Source organism: Plectrocnemia conspersa, unplaced genomic scaffold (genome assembly GCF_051122295.1).
Source record: "Plectrocnemia conspersa isolate PC_06_02 unplaced genomic scaffold, ASM5112229v1 ptg000011l, whole genome shotgun sequence".
NCBI lineage: Eukaryota > Metazoa > Arthropoda > Insecta > Trichoptera > Polycentropodidae > Plectrocnemia > Plectrocnemia conspersa.
Window position 1 is genome coordinate 4,860,674 of NW_028277175.1, and position 22,943 is coordinate 4,883,616.

Consider the following 22,943-nt stretch of genomic DNA (forward strand, 5'->3'; position numbering starts at 1 on the left):
GCATCATCAACCGTTCGCCGGTTAGGTTAGGTTCGCAATCCCATTTTTTAAACTTCATATAAACCAAACATTCACCGGTTACAATCATATTTTTCTTCCAACTTCTTTCCTGGAGTCTTTCAACTCCGATGAAGGTGAAGACACTCTCTTCTTGAAAGGAATAGCGCCATATATCCTGTGGAGCACTTTCCTCTGGTAAGTATCCTGCTCTGTGAACCATATGTCAGAACAGGTCTGATCAGCGTTTTGTAGAGGAATATTTTTAATATCTCTGCTCTTGACTACAACTCTAATTAATTCATTACAAAAATAAATAATAAGATTCGCTCAATACTAACAGCTAAACATATATATTATTTGCTGTGAAATTCTTTGACGGAATAATAATACCTATCGTTTCAATATTTCAGTTTAGATCTAATTATTAGTGTTACTAAAATACTTTTATTGTATATTTTTATTTTATATTAAACAAACATAATATTTAAAAAACAACATTTTTACAAAACAAAAATATAAAACATGTATTTTACACTTAAGACCAATTTACTTCGCTTTATGACTAAACGTCACTCTGACAATAGCGTCTTCAATCTGTCACCTGTCAATATCAAAATGCGTAATATTTACAAACACACCCATTAAAGATTAAGTAAGTCCAAACATTTATTGCAAATCTCATTAATAGATAATCGATAACATATATATTGATAATACTTATGTATTGACACAAACATTATCAAGTAACGACTAGTAAACGTTTTGTATCCAAGGAAAACGTAATTTGTTACGTAATATATGGAATTAAGTATGCTTTCAGCTCTCTCATTTACCATATTCTACAAAGATGTCCAATATGCGTAAAGTGTGCATCGTTGGTGCTGGACCTGCCGGCTTTTATGCGGCACAACGTATGCTTAAACATTTACCATCCACCACGATCGATATTATTGAAAAACTGCCAGTACCGTTCGGACTAGTCAGGTAAATATAAATATATTAATATAATAATGCCTTTCAATTAATTATAATGACCTCGTTTAATCAGATTTGGAGTCGCTCCCGATCATCCCGAAGTCAAGAATGTCATTAATACGTTTACCAAAACGGCTAAAAATGATTCTGTCAACTTTTACGGTAATATAACACTCGGAAAAGATGTTACACTTGCTCAGTTGAAAAATAACTATCACGCCGTTTTGCTAGTAAGTTATATAATTTAAGCTAAAATATGTTTAAATAATAATATTAACTCTTTAGTTAAGGCGCACGATTATAGCGATCCTAAGATTTTGTTTATAAAAAGATAGAAGAGCAATGTATTGCCCAATTTATTTATTAAGTATAAGCATAAGACACAATAGTTCCAACAATACTTTAAATATACCAACGCTAGTCTTTTTTTCAAAAAACATACTTGTGAATTTGGAGCCATTATCTGTAAATTTTCAATTTATTTTTTTATCACTTTTGACCTAATATAATACTCAACGATATATTTTATGGTTCATTATGATAAACTATGCTATCTAGTACATATTGTATTTATTTAAAGCTAGTTTTGGTCTCTAGATAATTACTATTTCTAATCCAAGAGTAAAATATAATATATAATATACAATAAAAATTGCTACTAAAATAATTGCTTTTGTAAATTTGTTATGTAAAATCTGTTAAAATGATCATAAAACTGGTGGAAGTACAAATTTATTATCATTATTTTTAAATCATAGAAATTAATTTAATTAAACCGCTGATTGTGACAAAAATATTTAGGGGTTCCATGATTAAAGGTCTTTCACGACTATATGATAGTTTTTTCTTTTAAGTATAAAACAATAAAATTAAAGCACACCTTTATGCAAGGATTTTCGCTCGTTCCTTAAAACTTTTAATTACCTTTATTATGTTTTTATAGAATTGTTACACTTTAATGATCAAGATCTGTACGTTATTGCTTACTCTTTCAAGTATAAGAAATTAATACATAAAATATTTTATGCAATATTAATTTATCTTATTTATGTTTTTAACAAAAAAATTGTAAAAATTACCCCTTTTGCTGCTTTATAAGTCGATTCTTATAATCCAGTACTTAATCTACGGTATCATTAACTAAATAGATATATATTCATTATGTTAATGAATTTCAGGCATATGGAGCTGAACGCGATAAACTATTAAACATTCCTAACGAGAAAATTGTCAATGTATTTTCAGCGAGGAATTTTGTCGGTTGGTATAATGGAACTCCGTCTGACCAAAATTTGCAGGTATTTAATATTCTAGATATGGCTTAGTGATTTGCATAGCGATAAAATATGTAAATTGATTTTAGCTGCGACAAAACCAGTTATGTTAATAACGAAAAATATTTTATTTCAATAGGTAAATCTTAATCATTCGACTGTCGCTATTTTGGGTCAAGGTAACGTCGCCATGGACGTCGCTCGAATATTATTGACACCGATAGACGTCCTGAAAAAAACTGATATAACAGAAAAGGCTTTAGCCACGTTGAGCGAATCAAAAATAAGAAACGTGTATCTGATTGGACGGAGAGGTCCTTTACAAGCGGCATTCACCATTAAAGAGCTGAGAGAATTGATTAAGCTCCCTGATTGTCGAACGATTTGGAGAGAGAAAGATTTTGAAGGAATTGAAGATATTGTGAACGATTTACAGAGACCGAGAAAGAGGATTACAGAACTGATGCTTAAGAGTTTATCCGAATCTAAAAATAACGCATCTTATTCGCGTAATTTTATTCCACTGTTTTTCAGAAGTCCCGAGAAGTTTTTAACGTCTGATATGATGGAATTAAAAGGTTTAGAGTTGATCATAAATAAGCTTGTCGGCGATGATATGGCCACGCTAAAATGTGAGGGTACGGAGCAAAGAGAGCTTTTAAATTGTGACTTAGTATTTAGAAGTATAGGTTATAGAAGCATTCGAGTTGATCCTGATATCAATTTTGATTCTGATAGGGGATTTGTGAAAAATCATCATGGTAGAGTTTTATCCAAATTGGATAATATGGGAGTCAAAGTCGATGAACGTTGGGTCGAGCCAGGTTTGTATGTGGCCGGTTGGTTGAGAACTGGACCGATGGGAGTGATTCTGGATACGATGGCTAATGCGTTTGAGGTCGGATCAAACATATGTAACGATTTTAACGATTCGAGAGATATATTGAAATGTAACGATAAAAAAGATGGATTTGACGGAATTAAAGAGATTTTGAATAAGAAGAATGTTAAAATTGTGACTTGGACTGATTGGGAGAAGATCGATAAGTATGAAATGGAACGTGGTTCGAAGCTGGGAAAGCCGAGGGAGAAAGTATGCAACGTTAAGAATTTGCTGGATGTTTGTAGCTGACAAGAGTTAAGATATTCGGACGACTTTAATGAAGTGAAAGAAATCTATATCTATTAAAGTACACAAAATGCTTTCACTAGTATCTAATTACACACTATTGAAAGATTGCAAAATTGAGTGAAATATTAGATGGTTTTAACAAAGTGATCACATACACAAAAATATGCTTCCATTAGAATCTAAACACTTCCATTAGAATCTAAATAATAAAACTAGGCTTTATTGTAACCATCAGTTGTTTTATATTGATATAAATTTTATATTGCATAGTTTATTGTTATTAGAAGTAATAACATTAGTATAGGATTTTTTTTTCATAATCTTCAATACTTAAAATGCATATTGAAAGTTTTATATATATTTTATTTTATACAACAACGTACTTTTTACGGTTTTGTGCACTTTAAATGCACTGGTTACTTATGACTGATATAGTATACATATTTTGTGAAAAAAATCAAATATTGATTTTGTTACAAATAAAATTTATTGTCTTACAATGTCTTGAATTTAATATCCTTCCTACTAAATTATAACGTGACTTTTTAACAGGGCTATGGAGTTGGAGTCGTAAAAAATCGACTAAGTCCTTTTTAATCCTTTCCACTCTGACCAATATTTATTGATTGTTTGCCGTGCGCCATGCGTTTTAAGTCGGTAATATGAAGTAAACAAAAGTTATTATGCACTTAATCGAATACCTATCAACAACTTACTGGCCGGCGTGGTCACATGTAGACACATACAATGGTGCGGCACTAATCTTAAGAAATATTATTATAATTATTTTTTGTTGTTATTTACTTGAAAATAATTAAAAATAAATTTAGTAAATTAAGATTATCTCTCGAAATTTTTAGAGTCGGGGTCGGACCTTGCGAAAAAATTTCCAATGATTCCCTGCCCTGCTTTTTAATCAGAAATGTTCCAAAATCCTTCAGAATAATATTATATAAAAAATATGTTTTTTAAATATAACCTTTTATAAAAGTGTTAAAATTGATTTTTATTAAATCAAAAAAAGTACTAAAAGCACAATATCATATAAAACAAGTCTAATATAATATTTTTTTAATAAAAATGTGTTCTTTTTCTTAAAATAGTCAATGCAGTGTTTCAAATAAAAAAAGGTACCTTATTATTATACCCTTCTATAGAGGGCAAATATTTATTTTACAGGTGGCCCAAGTATTAAAAGTACACAGTGACGCAAAAAACACAATTAATCTTTATCTACAGCTGGCGAGCTATTTTGTCACTGAAGAAAAACAATAGAATATTTATTTTAACGCAAGACCATATCACGCGTATATACACGTCCTCAGGGAAATTGGTAAGCGCATGTTTTATATCGTATATCACTTCCAAGCTCACGCTCACATATGAGCGCAAAAATAGTGTACCATTTTGGACGAGGGTACACATATGCGTACCAACTCGTATTGAAAAAACACCATCGTTAGGAGAAAACATCTGATCCCGGACGCGCACACACATGTAAGCGACATTTCTAACATTATTTTACGAAGTTTATGAGCTAAGCTATCGTTTATTTGGTCATTTTTTATCTTGACAGTGGCTCTCAATATTTTTTTTATAATATATCAAATAGTAAATTATCACATATTCAAAAAATTAAAAAAATATTTTTAACGTTATAGTTTTATTGTAAACTATAAATTAATAATAATAAAAATATTTTTTTACAAAAAAACTTGTAAAAAACACGCACGGGAAGCGGTTAATAAATAAATCTGCACTTAGTCTTTACCAGGACGGCCAATAGAAAGATAGAGACGCCCAGGCGTTTCTCCTGTTCATTAGTCGACCGTTTTAGCTTACACCTACGTTCATTAAGGAGCTATATATACTGCTAAGATATCTAAATTCTTTAAAGTAACGTTTTTAAATCAGCTGGTTTTATTATTTAAAATCCTATAATCTTACTATGTTAATGAATTTTATGGTGGTAGCTATTTCATATAAATCAAACATAACAACCACTCAGCACAACGCTGCAATGGACTCTGATATCACACTGAGTGGCCCGACCTCCTACCTGGGCTATCGCGAATGACAGCCGCAGTCAGATAAGCTCGGGCGAAATTATTGATGACCTCCAACATTACTAATCAATTTAAAAAGACGTGTATTTATAATGAGAGGAGGGGGGGGGGCACCTTACTTTTTAAATTTTCCAGTCCACTCATAAACTAGCTGGGGTCAAAAATATGCACCACTATTTTAAATATTCATTCATCAATGAAAATGAAAAAACACTTCAGTGGATATTTCAAGTGCAATGGTTATTTGTTTATTTATTTACTGTGCTTTAATATTGCATATCTAATTCGTACTTCAACCTATCGCCTACTCTTAAATAAATATTTAACAACTTTATTACCTCCGTGCCTTCAGCATTATTTTTCAAAACCATTTTGTAGAGCAATGCCAAGGTCTCTCTTCTCACTTTCTAGCTGAATTTCGCAATTATAAATTGCTAGGGGAGAGCATGGTGGGGGTCTATTTATTTATTTATTCAATATGGCCTTAACTTGGCGAACACCGGTGGAGCGCAACACATTCCTTGGTGGGCCTCGACGGGAAGACAACAGCCGGTGGTATCCCATCCACTAGCATATATTTCCAATAAAAAATTACTACTGCAGCTGCTCAATCTGTGTAATTGCCACCTATCCGCTAAAACGGTAATAGCTATTAAAAATCTGCATGGCCATTTTAAATTTAGTCACCCTCCAAATTATTGGGTGCTATTAATAATTAATGTTAATAACGATCTCTCGCATATTTCTTTAAAACTGCACTTCTGTTAGATTGTCCGTTTTCTAGTGGGTAGTTGTATAAAAATATGTTACACATGGATCTAAGCGTTTCTTACATATTTTGTAAGCAAAATAAATTTTATGTCATCAAAAATATGACAATCCTGATATCTCTCGGCTCTTAGGATATTTTTCTTATTAATACCAAAAAAGATGCAAAAAAGTTTACAACATATTTCATCAATCGTTGTCTTTTTAGCAGGAAGAAAGCCTTTTGACCGATTCGACAAAATATACACTAGTTTCCTTGCAATTTAGTTTATTTTTAAAAATATATCTGTAATCACCGAGGAGGATATTCCATAATTTATTTCAATCTTTTTTTCTCCATTAATTACATTATACAAAATATAAAATTGGTAAAAATTTATTCATCAGCATCAAATTAAAATAATTGCCAATAGTTTGATAATTTATCATCGGAGGAATCTGCAATGGAATCTGGTTGTTTTGTCGTTAAATACACTTGTTTGTATTTCTTATTAAATTCAGCTTCAATCAACTAAAAAAGTATATAAATTATTAAACTATAAATGTGACAAAGGTACGAAATATAATAAATTAATTACATCATCTTCCGTATCGTCCAGAAGTTCATTAATGGGCTTCTCCATTGTGGCACGATGAGAAGTCATCGCATAAGACGCTGCGGCCGCAACCACCGGATGCGAATGATGCTTCAAATCGAGCAGCTCCCATAAACTAGAATCAATAGCACCGCTGAGACTCGGATTATTTTCCTCCAAGTTGAAAGGATCTTTCGCAACTGAAATAATAATGCAATATAATAAAAATTATCATTATGATGATATAATGTTAATTAATATTTACATTCTGAAACTGTATCAGATTTCGCATTCAGCATTTTTCCAAGCCCAGGATGTCTTATTATTAGATTGGCTATCATGTGCAATAAAACAGATGCATCCACTGGCGGAACTATGAGCGCTAATCGAGCGAATTTCTTAACGAAACCGGCTACTAACGATTCTGGTAAATGTCTGTGAATAAAAAAAGGTTAATAACGGTATTTTTAAATATATTTTATACAAGCAATACTCACGTAGAACTGAGAAAAGTATCCGTCAAATAAAACAGACGAGATTTGTGCCTACTAAAGAACATTTCCGGTTCGTACATATTATATAATTTGTGATAAACTAGCGGATATTCTAGATTGTGCTTCTGCATCAATACGAATACTCCTTGCAGCGCCAAAGCGCTGATAGTTCCGCCCTCGTCCATCGAATCCATCAAGAAATCAGTCAATAAAACTGGTCTAGGTAGATGCGGTATTAAGTGATCGATCAATATAAGGATCGCCCTTTGGAGATTGTTTCCTTTTAATTTCCATTTGGTAACGCGCATCCAGCACTCTTCCATGTGCTTGCGAACTTTTGTTAAATCGAATCGGAAACGGACGGCTATAAATTAAACATATGGATCATCAGAATTTCTGTAAATCATAATATATTATATGGAAGATCGAGTATTACTTTGTGAATCACAATAAATTAAAGGCTTATCGTCTTCGTCTTGTTTGCTATTTTTCTTCTCTTTTTTTAAAGGCATAGCATTAATTAAATTGAAATAATTATTAATATAAATATCGGACAATCGTTGAACTGATGTTATGTGCGGTAAGACCCTCCAACAATAGAACAATACATCGTTATACGAAGTATATTCTTGAAACCGTGCGATGAGATGGCAATTGTTCTGCTCCATACTCAAAAGTTGACTTAATATATCCTGTAATTAAAAATAACACTAAATATTTAATTGTTATTTACTAAAAATTGACAGAATATTTTATGATTTTGGCTGAATATTTGTACGATATTTACAAATTAATAGAAAAAAATCAGACCTTATAATTCTCAAAAGAAAATCTTTTGAGCGAAAATTAGAAGTTAAAATTTTTTTAAGCCATCACAACTTTTTAATTAGTTAACATTTTAACGTCAAATTTAAAATACAATTTCGTAATAATCGTGTTTATATTCATAATGGTAAAATCAGTAAACGTCAAACTGTGGATCACATAGCAATAAAATAAAAAATAAATATAATACATATTTTAGAAATAAAAACGATACAGATTATGATAAAATGATGATGAAAAACTTTTACTTATTTTTGAAACGAAAAATACGAAGCTCTGTGACGTCCACAATCATTTTTTATTTTTAACACTTTACGGTCGATTGGCTTAAAACGCAATTTTTTTACCCCAGTTTTGAACCTCTAGAATTTTGGATATCGATTTCATTAAATTATTTTAGTTAATATATTAGTAACATCTTTAGCTAGAGCACTAAATGAATACGTTACGGTAAATACACAGTTTAACGTGTAATTTTGTTATATGAAGTTGAAATGATAAAAAGCACAAATTTGTGCACATGGTATTGATGTGTTAATAAACTAAAGATATAAATTTATATACATTTATTATTTTAAAAGAACAAATAGTTGACCGATGAACGGAACTCGAAAAATGAAAAGGTCAGTTTGTTATAAATAAAAATATATACCTGTAGCATATGCGTCGGGAAGTAAAAATTGCTTGTATCGGTTGTCGTTCTTAAAACAGATTCCATCTTTAGCATACTACAAGCAGTGCGAAGAGCCTGAGCTCTACTTTCAAATTTGCCGCGACTAAAACTCTCCAGTATAATCCTCCACGACATTTTGAAAACCACTTGTTGCATATGATTGATATCATTGTTCGGCGCACCTATACAAATGAGTCACACACGTATTACTGACTAATGACTTTTATAACGAGTTTTTGTTATAATTTTTTTTTCCTTATTAAAAATAGGTCGATTGTTATCTCATTTCTACATAAAACTGATACGAGGATAATTTTTATAACAACAGAAACTAATTAATTTCCTTATCAAATGATGCAAGACTTACTTACTGATTGTGATAATTATTACTCACTATTTTCTACTTTCGAATCGTCGACTATGAATCTGTTCGTAGAAGATGCATCGCCGTTTTTAATGTATTCTTCAAAGTAGTTTTCTATGTCCACGATTTTTGACGAATAGTTGTCAGTGTCCTCCTTCAAGGAAGTAAAACAATAACTATCAGTATAATAATGTTCATATAAAAAATCATACAGTTAAAAAATAAAGTTCACCAGAAAGGTCTCGAGGATATTCATCAATATATTCGGCTCCATGTCTACTTGGTTATCGATACGTCAAATACACGCGCTCGTAGCGCAATGTCTCTAGGCAATGAATGTTGCTAGGGTAAAAAAAACTAAATGCATAAATGTGTATTTTTAAACGACTGGTAATTATAAAAATAATAATTATGATTATTAATTAGCAAAATAATTAACAAAAATAGCCAAAAATAAAATATACTGATTGCAAATCTTTCTTTCCACCAGATTTTCTTAATCAAAAATCCCTTCATTATTTGTTACTTCATAATTATCACATAAGTTTTCAATAGAGCGTTTTAATTACTATACTTAATTATTGTAATTTTTTTTATTCTCTGACTTAATTTGCCTTCACTATATTATATTCTAACAGAGTTAGAGTTTCTGGTCAAAATTCCTTAAAAAAATCTGTATTTATACGATGGGACCTTTTTGTTAAAAGTATATTTAATTGTAGCTTCAAGATAACATATATTCACTGCAGCACTTCTTAAAATTGTAAACATCCGTCGATGCTCGATTGCGATCGCGTCCCTTATTCTTAATTGCCAACACTCGAAACGCTTTTTTTTTTTTTTTTAATTTTTGTTTATTACATAATTAAATAATACATTTTTATAAACATATATATTTACATTTCATTGGTTGCTGGTTAATTACCATTATCACAATTTACGATTGATTTGCTAAATTAAGAGGAATTACAAAAATAAAAATAATAAAAGAACATAAAATACGTTAAGTTTAGGTCAAAGTACATAAACACCTTTAACAAAAAAAAAAAAAAAAATATTATATTTTTTTTTTTTTTTTTGTTAAAGGTGTTTATTAATGTTTATTAAATATATATTTTTAATATAAAACTCGTGGACCTGGAGCTGTTAAATTAATAGATAAAATTTATGCGTCAGAGCAAGATGTGCTTTGGCATTTTGTGTTTATATTTAAATTTGAGTTTGTTTTTGTCGTAATCACCGATTCTTGAGACTAACGGGTTAGTATGATTTCGCGGTATTTTTTTATAATAATTATTAGTATGGTGGTGAACATGTTCTTTAATAGTTGGAATTAAATATTTATTATGAAGTTTTTTGAGGTTAGTATAAAAAGGTGTATTATAAATTATTTTTATAGCTTTATTTTGAACAACTTGTAGCTTAGAAAAGTTAGTATTACACGTATTACTCCACACTGGGCAGGCGTAAGTCATTGCCGGTCTGATTAATTGCTTATATAATAGAATTTTATTTTTAGTATTTAGCGCACTTTTTCGATTAAAAATTGGTTTTAACGCCGCAATGGCTGCGAGCCCTTTAGATTTAAGTTCGGTTATATGTTTATTAAATTTAAGCTTGGAGTCCAGGTGAATTCCGAGGTACTTAACGCTCGCCTTCCATTCTATACACTTTCCCTGCTCGCTTATAATAGTCGGGGGCAAAGGTTGTCTTCGAGTTGTAAAAATTATAGCCTCCGTTTTGTCCTGATTTATTTTTATTTTCCACTTTTTGAAATAATTACTTAAGAGAGTTAAGGATTTTTGCAATTTTATTGAAATAGGCTTAAGACCGTAAGAGCTACTCATTATCGCCGTATCATCGGCATACATTGAAAGACAAGTATTTTTTAAAATAGGTATATCATTTGTGTACAAAATGAAAAGGAACGGTCCAAGTAAACTCCCCTGAGGAACACCAGCTGGGATATTACGCGGTATCGATTGTTCATTATTTACTGAAACAACATAACTTCGACGATCAAGGTAGGAGCGTAACAAGTGTAGCAGATAGTTAGGGGTTTTATATTTGTGGAGTTTGTAAATCAACCCATCATGCCACACAGTATCAAACGCTTTTTCCACATCTAACAATAAGAGTCCCGTTGATTTTTTCATGTTAAAATTAGCAGAGATGTGCTCTGTTAACCTATTGAGCTGATGAGTCGTAGAGTGGTTTTCGCGGAAGCCAAATTGTTCATTGATAATTTTATTCCCCAAAGATCCCTTTAAACGTGATAAAATTATTTTTTCAAATAGTTTACTGAATGACGGTAATAAGCTTATTGGACGATAATTAATTGCGATAGTGTTATCCTTTCCTGGCTTTCTAATTGGGTGGATCTTTGCGGTTTTCCAAATAGCGGGAAAGTACCCGAAAGATAAGCAGGCATTAAAAATATTTGTTAGATAATTGATGCTAATTCTTGGAAGTTGTTTTATCGTAACGTTATCTAATTTATCTATACCGGGACTTTTTCTATTCTTTAAATTTTTTATGATGTTATTAACTTCTGATAAACCAACTTTGTTCACTAAACTAATATCTACGCTAGATGAATTAATATTTCGTATCGCACGGGCGACTTTGTTGTCTATTTTTGAATCTAAGTAATTTACAGTAAGCGAATAAGATGTGGAGAAAGCGCTGGCTAAATTTTCTGCCTTATCCTTGTTCGTGCATGCGATGGTGTTTCCATTTTTTAATGGGGGTATTTCCGAATGTTTATATTTAAGTGATTTAGTTATTTTCCATAAGGAATTATCTGCCGGGTTTAGATTTTTTAGTTTACGCGTCCACGATTCGTTTTTTATTTGCTGAATTTTATCGCGAATATAACTAGTAACGCGGTTTATTACAGATTTAAGTCGCGGAGATTTATTATTTTGCCACTGTTTTCTTAGTTTATTTTTGATTTTTATTATTTCGATAAGTTGTGGAGTAAGTTGATTTTTATTATTATGATTTTTACGCGTCGGTATTGATGATATTTTGGCTTCTTCGATAACGGATGTTAAATAACTGATATCATCGTCAATTTGTTTAATGTTATGCGGAGTATAATTCTGTCGCTCATCTTGCAAACGAGACTCGACTATATCTTTAAACTTTTTCCAGTCAGCTTTTAAATAGTCAAAAAGCGTTTCAGAGACTACCTCCGCTGAACCCTCCAGCGAGAATAACACTGGAAGATGGTCAGAAGACAATGCCTGAACGCAATACATTTCTGACGTATTCAAGTTACCCTTGACCAAAGCAATATCCAGAATTGACGGCGTCATGTGATTGGAAGGGTAATGCGACGGTGAATTTGGAAAGTTAACAATCGTGTCAGAGTCGCTCAAGTAGTTAAAAAGTGACGCTCCAGATCGATTTGCCCCAGAACAGCCCCAATGCATATGACGAGCATTGAAGTCCCCTGTCAGAATGACCGAGTCTCCTAGAGAAAATATCGAATCTAGATCACTCCGGAGCAGTTCGTCACTAGGCGAATTATACCCCGCAGCAATTATTATTATTTTATTTTTATGAATAATTTGAATCGCGACGGTTTCTAGATTATTAGTGTTAGTGTTTATACGTGCGTGTTTTATCGATTTTTTAACAAATATCGCGACCCCTCCGCCTGGCCTTGAGGGTCGGTCCCTCCTAATGCAGGCAAAGTTAGGTAAATATACGTTAACATGTGGTTTTAGATAAGTTTCGGTGACTACGACAATATCAATTTTGTACTCACTGATTAACAGCTCCAGCTCTCCGGTTTTGTTACGGATCCCACGGGAATTCCACGTCATGAGTTGAATGTCTTCTTTAGAAGAGGTCATCGAGATACTCGACCATCATCAAAGCAATTTCAATTTTGCTAGCGCACTTTCCGGCCTTAGTTCGGATTTCCTGGAGGATAGTCAGCATCCTGCGAAGCTCATCAGTAGACATGGCTTCTGATGAGGGCTTCTCAGACTGTCGGGCTTGGGGGCGTTGTTGCGTCTTAATTGGGGTGGCTTCCGGGACGATAGTCGGTTTTTTCACTGCTGGTTTCGTTGGCCGAAGGGCAGGAAACTGACTCTGTTCCAGAGCGAACGTTGGCTTGGGTGCGGTCAGTACGGCGGTATGTGGCTTTTGCTGCCTCTTCTTCATCTGCAGGAGATATTCTGTCCTGCGAGGACAGTCCTTGTAGTTGGCCGGGTGACTTCCGCTGCATCCAGTGCAGGTTGCTGGCGTCTCTCGGTCTTTTTTAGTGCATTCGGAAGTGGCGTGGTTTCCTGTGCATTTCACGCATCTGGGGTCTCGTTGGCAGTTCCTCGCAGCGTGGCCATACTGCTGGCATCTGAAACATTGAGTCGCGTGCGACTTATTACGCTTGTATTTTTCAAGCGTGGCCTTAGAGAAGCAAACGTACCGGATGCTTCTTATGGACGTCACCGTCGTCTCAGCGGAAAATTGCGTCAGGTAGAGCCGCGAGGAGGTCTCTGCCTTGGTGTTCATCGCCGTTACTTTGACGACGCTTAATCCTTGCCGCTCCAAATCAGCAGCGATTTCTTCAACGGGAACCTCAGGAAGCCCCCTCAAGACAGATTTAACTGTCTTGTCTTCGTCGGCAGTGAAGGTGTGAAAGGCACGGCGGCCCTTCAAACCATCCATCAGGGTCGCTCGTAGTTCGAGCGTCGCACACTGGATGGAAACATTACCTCTTCCGGTGTAGCGGAGGGTAAAATTACCTGATTTGGTCATCGACTTGATGAGGTCGATGGTCTGGAGATGTGTGCCAACCACCTCCATGATGACAGGTGGCACTCTTGCGTGTTTACTCCCGGCAACTTCGGGGAGTTTGTCATACCTGTTATGACTTGAAGTCGGCAACAGGTTGGCGTCAGTAGAGGATCGGGCAGTTTTCTTTGGCATCTGCCATTCTTGTTCTGCTGATGGCGATAGGTACGCTTTTAACGTACCCACCGCACGCTTGCGCGTAAGCGTCTTCTTCATCGCGCCGGCAATGTCTCTGGCGTCGTAGTTGTTGCAAATGGTCGCGGGTGGGGGGTCGGAGCTTTGAACGGCAGCGAGAGCAGGCGCGGATGCGTCCGTTCACCGCTGAGGTACAGAGCAGAGTGAAACGCTTTTTAATTCGAGCCATCCAGTTTCTCAACAAGCTCGGCAAACGTGCACCACCATCATTTTTATTTTGTTAATAATATTAAAATGTGAATATATGAGTGGGCGTGTATAAATATTATGTTTATGTGTGAGGGATACTGTGACGCTTAAATAAAACATATTAAATCAAGATGGTTTGATTTATTATTATTGAATACATAAAACAATGATATCTCTTTATTTCATTGAATTGTGATTTATTGATTATATTAAACAAATCACTAAATATACAAAGGGTTGTTTTTATAAATAAGGTAAAGGGTGCCTGTATTTTATTTGGGGAGGGGGGCAGCCTCTTAAATTTGGCCAGAAAAATGCATGTCATTTAATAAAATACTATAAAACTTAAATGACCACTGATAAGGCAATTTTTGCTTTTTACCTTCTGGAAAAGACAGACTGGTTATAAAATATCAGCTATAAATTCAATAAAAACAAAGTTTTATTTGATACTTCTTACCTGACATTTATTCCTCACACCCTATTTAAATATTTACTTAATCATATTTTACTTAAAATTTCAAGTAATATCGTTTATTTTAAACAAAATAAATAATAAAGTCTTAAAACAATACATTTTTTGCGTTTTCTGATATAAAGGTTTGCTAATTTTTTTAATTTTTTAATGCTCAAATATTCAACTTTTAAGATTGTGTTTTTTTTAAATGGCAATACTAAGGCTGTTGACATTTTTTTCTTATCACTTGGGTGTATGACCCTACGAGAATGAAACGTTAAATATATATATTTTAACCAATTATACAACACCAGCGCAAAAACCAAGTTAGCTTCGTTTTTCTATCCCTATTTACAAACTAAAATGTCCATTCAAATCCATTTTCCTTCACCTTTTCATTCATGTTTATATTTACAATTGCAAATCGTCAACATTACTATTGTTTAATTTTTTACAAATGCTATCGCTACGTTTTTTAAACAATCCATTTATAATCATTATTGAAAGCATATCATATTATTATATCATAACTTATTTATGCACTAGTTTATACCTTATTTACTTCTCTTTGTTATCTAATCAGTAAAACCTAGACCGTTTGATGTTCGGCTTAATTGAATTTTAAAACGTTACAGTATTCTACATCATGAGCTTCTACTGGGGTACTGATATCGGCGATTTAATATTTAAAGGAGCGACTGTCGATAGCACCGCAGGATTAGTATGCGCCTGTTTCATATTCGCCGTTATATCATTCGTTTACGAATCGTTACAAGTATGTATTTTTTTCTTATATAATATATATTTCATATTGTATATTATTTTATTTTAATATTGCAGTTTCTGATGTTAGAATCTAAATTATTCAATGAGGATGAATCCAACATTAGAAGATCTTCTTCAGACAGAAACACTTTGCTCAGTCCTAATAGGTGATTATTGTATTAGGTGTATGTTATATTTATGTGTTGAGGTTTGCTTAAGATTTAATGGTTATTGATAAAAGGTAGTCTTTGTTAATTTTGCTATCTTCACGAATTGTTTCAACGTTTTGTCCATAGTTTGGAAACGGAAGAAGAAAATCGGCATAGATCAGCGTCTAGCATTTACTCAAATCTTCAGAGGTTGTATTATATGTTTCTATGTGATAAGAAAAGCAGATTTTATATTTATTACATATTTTGATTTATTTACTAGCAATTGTAGGTAGTTTCAATCTTATATATTTTATTAAATATCATTATGATATTAATTAAGTACTGCATTTAAAAAATCTGTATTTCTTTAAGATCTTAATATAAAAAAAATATTATAATTGGGGAATTTAATCTAATGTTTTGAAGAGAATTTAATTATGCGGTGATATGATTTGTGTTATTTGTAAAACTACTGTTAAGAGACAATTTTTCGGCATTCAAAATTAGAAGAAAATATTTTTAATGAAAAAGAGTAAATTTATTAAAATTTATAAACTATTTGAAGATGAAAAAAAATTGATTTCAAAATTTGAATAAGAGTGCTACTTTTTCTCTCTAATTCCATTGAATCTAATTTTATATACACTACAGGATAATGACTTATATATACCAAAATTATCTCTAAGAGCCGATGATGCAAATATGCATCTTCTAATATTGAGAAGCGTACAAAAATTTCTAAAATGTATTTTTTTAAGCTACCATAGTAATTTCTCTTCAAAAAATTTTCAAAGATTGCCTTTGAATAAAAATTTCTTAAATAACCTTTTTTTAGCTTACACAGCAATAACGACTTTTTTTATTTTTAGTGTTGTTTTGATATTTTCAAAATGACATAAATTTTTCTAGCAAAATTCAAGGGAGGGGGGGGGGGCAAAAAAATCATCTAATCTCATAAATCAAAAATCCATGTTCAAAGCAATAAAGCCACTGCAACGGCGCCAACACGATTTTATTCATTTTGATGTGAATTTTTGACTTCTGAGAAATGATAATTGTTTTTGACTAAAATTCGGTTTGAATACACTATTATTAAAAACTATTTTTGAAGAGAGAAACTTAAAAAGACAACTTGTAATATTGCTAAGAAGTCTTTATTAATATTTTGTTGTACCCCCTTTAGTCTTTAACACTGCTATAACACGTGACGACATAGAATTAATCAAGGATTCAATCAATTTATTGTAAATTTCTTCGTACCACACTTTTGTGGTTTTTGTACACTATATGGTTTGCGCACTCTAATTTTCTTATTTATTATTTCCCAAAGATTTTTCAATAGGGTTCAAATCGAGGCTGTTCCCGGGCCAGTCCAATGATTTAATTCTGCATTTTTCCTTATCTGAAATCTTTCATTAAATAATTAGTTTTATTTTAATTTTTAATCTCATTTCTAAGGCATTGGTAAAATCGATTTAAAAAAATATAACTGGCTATTTTCGCCCAATGATGGTACAGAATCATCCATGAAGATGCAGTCTAAATTTGAGCCCAGGTGGTCTTCCATCAGAGGGATTAAAAAAAATTTCAGGATGATTTTGTAATCTGCCGCAGTTACCGTTCCGTTGATGGAGTTTATACTTCCCGTAAGAGCACACCCAGATCATTTGGCTTCCTGGATTTCGCACTAGAGTTGGCTGGATACAATAATCATGATATCTTTTAACCCTTTAACGACGAACGTATTAAATATTACAAATAAATTAATTTTGCTCTCTTCGGAGAACATCACCCAATCGTTCCATAAGTCTAATTTTTATGCCGATTGGCTCATTCGTTTTTGACAATTAAATAGATTCGTTGACACTTATTCATGGGGTGTTCAATGTTCTGACCAACACACCTTACCTCTTTAACAGTTTTATTGCGAGCGAAATATTTTATAAGATATTTATAAAATAAATAATTCATTGCCCATTTATATTTATAAATGTTATATTTTTTAATATTCACATGATTGTCCTATATTTTTATTCTGACCCTGAATAATATAATTATGGCCATTAATTATACAATTAAATAGACTAAAATAAATAATTTATTACCCATTTATATTCATAAATGTTATATTTTTTAATTCACATGATCGTCCTATTTCTTAATTCTGATCATCCTATATTTTTATTCTAACCGTATACTTTTATTATTCTAATCACTTGCTATTTATTCTGACCATGAATAATATAATTATCATTCATTATACAATTAAATAGATTAAATAAATAAATGTTATAAAATTTTTTTTTCAATTTACATGATCTTCCTATATTTTTATTCTGACCATATACTTTTTTATTTTAATCATCTAATATATATTCTGACCCTAAATAATATAATTAGGACCGGGCTGTTAATAAAATTCTGACCGAGATTTGATTTTTATTCTGATATTCTGACCCAAAGTTAATTTAAATTCTTATAATTTAAACGTGTGGATCTATTTACTCACACAGGTTCACAAAATATAGATTCACTGACCTCGAGCAGTGAATTTATAAATCTATTCTATGCTATACTTTTACCGACTGAGTTGATGAAATAATACTTCTACTAGTGAAAGTATACATTCACTGGGGAATACAGATTCACTGTAACATACATATATACAGCTTTTAACAATTATTAAAATTTTATATCTGCACTTTGTAAAAACTGTTAAATGCCTATATCGTTGATACAATAAAATAATGTTGAAAGTATCTACCTAATAAATCGATGTATGTAAAAAATATTGAATTTAGAACTATCCTTTTAAATGTTGTATAGATTTCTTATCTTGACTTACATGCAAAATCATTTTAATTCATTTTCTACAAAGACAGTCAAATTCATATATTATTTGCAACTTGTATTAGTTCAAAATAAAGTAGTAAATTACTTGTATTAATAGCTGACTTTTCTACCACCAATATTTATTGCTTTATTACTGCATGATTCTTAAGATCGCTGCTTATGTTTTTATTCTCTAATTTTAGATATCTATTTTTGTAAATGCATGAAATTCTGTAATTAAAAATATTATTTTAATCAACTTTATAACTTTTATTTTACAGTTATATGATGAAAATACGACGGGTATTATTATACACAACTAATTCAACAGTCAACTACTTTATAATGTTCGCCATCATGGTTTACAATAGTTATCTGTTTATATCCATTTTGATTGGAACCGTAGCTGGTGAGTTATTATAAGAAAAAATATTAAAATCTATTTATTTTGTAATTAAATTATATATAAATTACAGCATATTTTCTATTCGGCCATCGAAAGTTCTATAGAAACATTAAAATTATAGATCAAAGAAGAAAGTTGATATCGGCGTCTGCGGCAGATTGTGCAGAAGATGGTATATTAAATCAAAATATTATCAATTATCTTTACTCAAACGATAATTGAAATATAAATAAAAAAAAATTATTGAAAATTTTTAAAAAGGACACATCTAGATTAATATTTTAATGTTATTTGTATTGTAGAGGATCATTCTGTGCCAACGACCGAACAAGAAAGAGATTCACCGGAGCGATGTCATTACACTTGTACAGTCGAAATCAATTCTTCAGACGAAGATAAAATCTTAAACGAAACTCGAGAAGTGGACGAAAATGGGCAAGGGCCAAGTTGTTGTTTACCGCAAGAAAGCGCTGATAAAAACGAACAGATCACGTGATAAATGCCATTAAATATTTTTGTAACCTGTGATTTTTGTAACAAAAAAGTAATATATTATTTGTGAATATGAATAGAATTTTGTATAATTGATTTTATTTAGTAATTTTAAATCTAATGTGGGGCTCTTTATTAAGTGTAAGAATATTTTTAATATTTTATTATGGACATATTCTTACTGTTCTCAGAAAGAAATATAATAAAAAACTAGACTTGACCCATACATTTTATATTGGTTCTAAAGAACTAAACAAGTTACATTTGTACATATATCAGCAGTAACGCTATCTATATTATATCTTATTCAAAAAACTTTCTATTTGGTTTCTTTACTATGATAAACTGTAGTGTTAGCATTTAGTCATTTTTTACTCGTTTTATACAAAATGATTAAAATATGTTCTTGCCATGTGTAATTGAAAATAAGGATTTAAATTGAAAAATGATATATTATAGTCAGATTAATTTTTATGTGTATTATTGAACTGAGATTGGGTTTAAAAAAACCGACTAGTCCAAAGAATATTATTTATAAATATATATGTAATAATAATCATAAATTTACCAGAAATATCTTTACATATTTAATTAATCGTTACATCAAATTATATTATTTTTAAGAATTGAATTATTAATTATTTGAACAAAGTTTTTTATATAATTTTTGACATTTTATATATATTATAATAAACATATGTATCTAATAAAAGTCAATTTTATTAATCTCCATTGTGTTATTTACAATAAATATAATTAACAACTAATTATCAAGTACGTCGTCTTTGCCCTTTAAAAACTTTTTGTACTCAATTATTTTAAATTTATGTTCTTCTAACGTATCTTTTAAACTGTTGTAATAGTCCATATAGTCTTTCACCGTAGATACTTTTCCGCAATATACAAATCGCTTTATTTGAACATTGATCATACTAAAAAAAATAGCATTAGAAAAATATTTGATATAATAAATAATTATATAACTTACTTTGCTTCTAATTCCGTAAGTTTACTCCTCAAATTACACATCTCCGCCTTGTTCATCATCTTTTTCGCCATTACTCCGAGCCTCAATTCAATCCACTCTTTCATCAAGTTACACATTTCAATATTGATACTTTTCAATCTCTTCAAATCTTCGTAATATCTAGTGCATAATTCAACGATTTTCTTTTGTTCGCGCGTAAGCTCCGAAGCTTTGCTATCTGCGTCCTTCAAGCCCTTCTTTATCTTGCCTCCAGTTACCTTGTAAAACTCTTCTAATAAACCAGGATATAAATTAATAATAGTCTTTTCTAATTCCATCTGTATCGTTTTTTTCTCAGTTGGTGTCAGTGTGACGTTTTGGAAATCTAAATCTAATTATAAAAAAAATATTTATAATCGATACAAATTCGCCTTATTATAATTTACTTACCTAGAGGATTGAACTCATTTGTGTCGGCTGTCTGTAGAATTTTTTGTCTGACATAGTTTTTATAATCCCAATTGCCAATCAAATGCTGAAGACGATCAGCTAATGGTTGAGGAAAAACATCCTTAGATGCAATCTCGCGTAATAAATTAACCAAAAGCTCTTTTTTGTAGCTGTCAATGTTCACCGATCTTTCGATTCCCGCCATTTTAACAAAAAAATAACACCAAAGTTATCCGATACAAATATAAATAAACACTAGCTTTAATTAGTTTAAAGTAAAGCGCTGATTCCACTACTCGAGTTCATAACTTTCACTGACAGTTATAAAACTTGAAGTTTGAATGACGACAGCTTGGCCATAACAAAATAATATTTAGCCATTGCTTTTTAATAATAATAGGGAAAATTGTCTATGAAAACAATTTTTTACGCGAATGTTCAAAATCTATTAATTTAAAATTTAATAAAAGCTTAATTTGCAGAAAAATTAATGCAAATATTAAAAATATAATAAAAATACTACATTATAGGATTTTTAATTAAAAAATAACAATTATTCTCTATTTTGATGTAAAGCTCTACTAATATATTTAATTATATGCTTTTATCACAAAAATCTTTATAACATTTATTTTTAATTAAGTATGATAAGGTATAATTTATAAAAAAAACTTCGGATTCATAAATCAGAGACATTAATCTTTGCAACATGCTAATCGTTAGTCCAATGAGTTATAACGGGGTCAACACAATCAATAAAATCAAAATTTATAAATCAGTGGCATCTATTTTAGTAATTAAAAATTATTATTATTTATATATTATTATTGGTCTTGTTCATTGATGTCTCAGCGCATTCAACGAACTTCATAATATATGTCTTCATATTCTGTACCTTCGTGTAAAAATAAAATAAAACAGAGCAAATACAATTTATCATTTCGCATGTTACATTCTGCAATTATTTGTTTTATTTTAAGAATTATTTAATAACCCTTTCACCGCGGCCAATATTCGAAATAATATGCAAGGGAGCACCTGTTTATGTCATAAGTTATTTAATTATTATTTCAATAAATTAGTGTATTTCCACTTTAAATTATACAAAATAATATTATAACAAGTTTCATGATACTTTTAGGTGCCCAATGCATATTGGAGGAGTCATCTGCGATCAAAGGGTTAGAAGTGACGCGTTCAAAATACATCATTCTCTGCGTGTCAACTAGGGCTGCGCATTCTATACTTCGCATTCATATTTAACATCAAATTAAATATAAATGATGAAAATAATATTTCATTAGTGAATATTTTTGTAACGTATTAAGGCTATTAATATTATACATATTTTTTTAGATTTCCTTTAGAACAAGAATTGCATAAATTATGTCTCGAAAATAATTTGTGTCCTTCATGGAAGCCATTAATATATTTATATTAATTAAACACTACTGCAGCGGCTCGATCATTTTTAACTCCACAGTGTTGCTTCAAATAAATGAGTAGCTCGTATCCTAGATTATTAGTAATGATAATATTTTCAATAGGAGGTTTTTGCCAACTTTTCCTTTACCCAAACAGAAATAGCATTCTCAAAAACGTAACTAAAAAAATTGTATATTTACGACTCTTAAAATCAATTTGTGTCTAATTGCCACCCGTCACCATCCTGTCGCCAAAATATCATCCATTGTTAACCTTTTAAACGCTGCAAAATTTTAGTATGGTCATACACTACAGGCCGGAATTTCCTAGCAAAATCAAAATATCTATTGAATTTTTTTTCGAATATGTATCGATGGTATATTATGACGAATTATAAAATAAATATGCCATGTGGCATTTTTACCTGTCATTTACCTAGAAAAAACAATATATTTTTTTCCACATATTTTTATTGTCACCTTAAAAATTATAGAAATAAAACAATTAAAAATATTGTGTAATATGTATATTTTTTTTATAAGTTTATTAACCTGTTCACCGCCACGCGCAAGTATACACGCTTTCGCCTAAACCCGTGTTTTTTAATAAAACTAAAGGGAAATGGCTAGCTATTAATTGTTTTAAAAATCAGTTCGTATTC

The 22,943-nt window shown here is 31.2% G+C and overlaps 5 protein-coding genes across 7 annotated transcripts; 2 read left to right on the forward strand and 3 right to left on the reverse strand.

Moving 5' to 3' along the window:
- The first annotated feature begins 571 nt into the window (after positions 1 to 571).
- Positions 572 to 3,881, forward strand: dare (NADPH:adrenodoxin oxidoreductase, mitochondrial). 2 transcript variants are annotated; one of them, XM_088198504.1, is made up of 5 exons: positions 572 to 652; positions 810 to 984; positions 1,049 to 1,205; positions 2,154 to 2,273; positions 2,389 to 3,881. In XM_088198504.1, exons 2-5 carry the CDS (start codon positions 848 to 850, stop codon positions 3,379 to 3,381), a joined length of 1,407 nt encoding a protein of 468 aa, XP_088054630.1. In that variant the 5' UTR covers positions 572 to 652; positions 810 to 847; the 3' UTR covers positions 3,382 to 3,881. The 2 variants fall into 2 exon arrangements, with proteins under 2 accessions (XP_088054630.1, XP_088054628.1); XM_088198502.1 differs by having other exon boundaries at positions 821 to 984.
- Positions 3,882 to 6,466: 2,585 nt separating this feature from the next.
- On the reverse strand, positions 6,467 to 9,512 carry LOC148229197 (nucleolar complex protein 4 homolog). Its single transcript, XM_088198497.1, has 8 exons — positions 9,379 to 9,512; positions 9,177 to 9,300; positions 8,762 to 8,964; positions 7,721 to 7,976; positions 7,288 to 7,648; positions 7,056 to 7,225; positions 6,794 to 6,990; positions 6,467 to 6,726 (listed from the first exon to the last, which is right to left on the reverse strand). Exons 1-8 carry the CDS (start codon positions 9,418 to 9,420, stop codon positions 6,610 to 6,612), a joined length of 1,470 nt encoding a protein of 489 aa, XP_088054623.1. The 5' UTR covers positions 9,421 to 9,512; the 3' UTR covers positions 6,467 to 6,609.
- A 3,348-nt stretch (positions 9,513 to 12,860) lies between these two features.
- Positions 12,861 to 14,059, reverse strand: LOC148229198 (uncharacterized). The gene is made up of 2 exons (XM_088198561.1): positions 13,585 to 14,059; positions 12,861 to 13,512 (listed from the first exon to the last, which is right to left on the reverse strand). The coding sequence occupies exons 1-2, from the start codon at positions 13,962 to 13,964 to the stop codon at positions 12,996 to 12,998; spliced, it is 897 nt and encodes a 298-aa protein (XP_088054687.1). The 5' UTR covers positions 13,965 to 14,059; the 3' UTR covers positions 12,861 to 12,995.
- A 924-nt stretch (positions 14,060 to 14,983) lies between these two features.
- LOC148229199 (uncharacterized) lies at positions 14,984 to 19,758 on the forward strand. 2 transcript variants are annotated; one of them, XM_088198574.1, is made up of 7 exons: positions 14,984 to 15,119; positions 15,429 to 15,568; positions 15,634 to 15,725; positions 15,855 to 15,917; positions 18,824 to 18,951; positions 19,019 to 19,120; positions 19,251 to 19,758. In XM_088198574.1, exons 2-7 carry the CDS (start codon positions 15,440 to 15,442, stop codon positions 19,442 to 19,444), a joined length of 708 nt encoding a protein of 235 aa, XP_088054700.1. In that variant the 5' UTR covers positions 14,984 to 15,119; positions 15,429 to 15,439; the 3' UTR covers positions 19,445 to 19,758. The 2 variants fall into 2 exon arrangements, with proteins under 2 accessions (XP_088054700.1, XP_088054701.1); XM_088198575.1 differs by lacking the exon at positions 15,855 to 15,917.
- A 384-nt stretch (positions 19,759 to 20,142) lies between these two features.
- dgt2 (dim gamma-tubulin 2) lies at positions 20,143 to 21,437 on the reverse strand. The gene is made up of 3 exons (XM_088198573.1): positions 20,858 to 21,437; positions 20,429 to 20,798; positions 20,143 to 20,372 (listed from the first exon to the last, which is right to left on the reverse strand). The coding sequence occupies exons 1-3, from the start codon at positions 21,060 to 21,062 to the stop codon at positions 20,204 to 20,206; spliced, it is 744 nt and encodes a 247-aa protein (XP_088054699.1). The 5' UTR covers positions 21,063 to 21,437; the 3' UTR covers positions 20,143 to 20,203.
- Between the last annotated feature and the right edge of the window lie 1,506 nt (positions 21,438 to 22,943).

Coding starts and splice junctions, on each gene's coding strand:
- dare (XM_088198504.1), top strand. CDS start 848: ATGTCCAATATGCGTAAAGTGTGCATCGTTGGTGCTGGACCTGCCGGC. Junction 1,206..2,153: donor ACTATCACGCCGTTTTGCTA/GTAAGTTATATA, acceptor AATGAATTTCAG/GCATATGGAGCTGAACGCGA. Junction 2,274..2,388: donor CGTCTGACCAAAATTTGCAG/GTATTTAATATT, acceptor TTATTTCAATAG/GTAAATCTTAATCATTCGAC.
- LOC148229197 (XM_088198497.1), bottom strand. CDS start 9,420: ATGGAGCCGAATATATTGATGAATATCCTCGAGACCTTTCTG. Junction 9,301..9,378: donor ATATCCTCGAGACCTTTCTG/GTGAACTTTATT, acceptor ACTTCCTTGAAG/GAGGACACTGACAACTATTC. Junction 7,226..7,287: donor GATACTTTTCTCAGTTCTAC/GTGAGTATTGCT, acceptor TTTTATTCACAG/ACATTTACCAGAATCGTTAG.
- LOC148229198 (XM_088198561.1), bottom strand. CDS start 13,964: ATGGAGGTGGTTGGCACACATCTCCAGACCATCGACCTCATCAAGTCG. Junction 13,513..13,584: donor ACGTCCATAAGAAGCATCCG/GTACGTTTGCTT, acceptor TCAATGTTTCAG/ATGCCAGCAGTATGGCCACG.
- LOC148229199 (XM_088198574.1), top strand. CDS start 15,440: ATGAGCTTCTACTGGGGTACTGATATCGGCGATTTAATATTTAAAGGA. Junction 15,726..15,854: donor ACTTTGCTCAGTCCTAATAG/GTGATTATTGTA, acceptor TTTTGTCCATAG/TTTGGAAACGGAAGAAGAAA. Junction 15,918..18,823: donor ATTTACTCAAATCTTCAGAG/GTTGTATTATAT, acceptor TTTATTTTACAG/TTATATGATGAAAATACGAC.
- dgt2 (XM_088198573.1), bottom strand. CDS start 21,062: ATGGCGGGAATCGAAAGATCGGTGAACATTGACAGCTACAAAAAAGAG. Junction 20,799..20,857: donor AAATGAGTTCAATCCTCTAG/GTAAGTAAATTA, acceptor TTTTATAATTAG/ATTTAGATTTCCAAAACGTC. Junction 20,373..20,428: donor CTTACGGAATTAGAAGCAAA/GTAAGTTATATA, acceptor TATTTTTTTTAG/TATGATCAATGTTCAAATAA.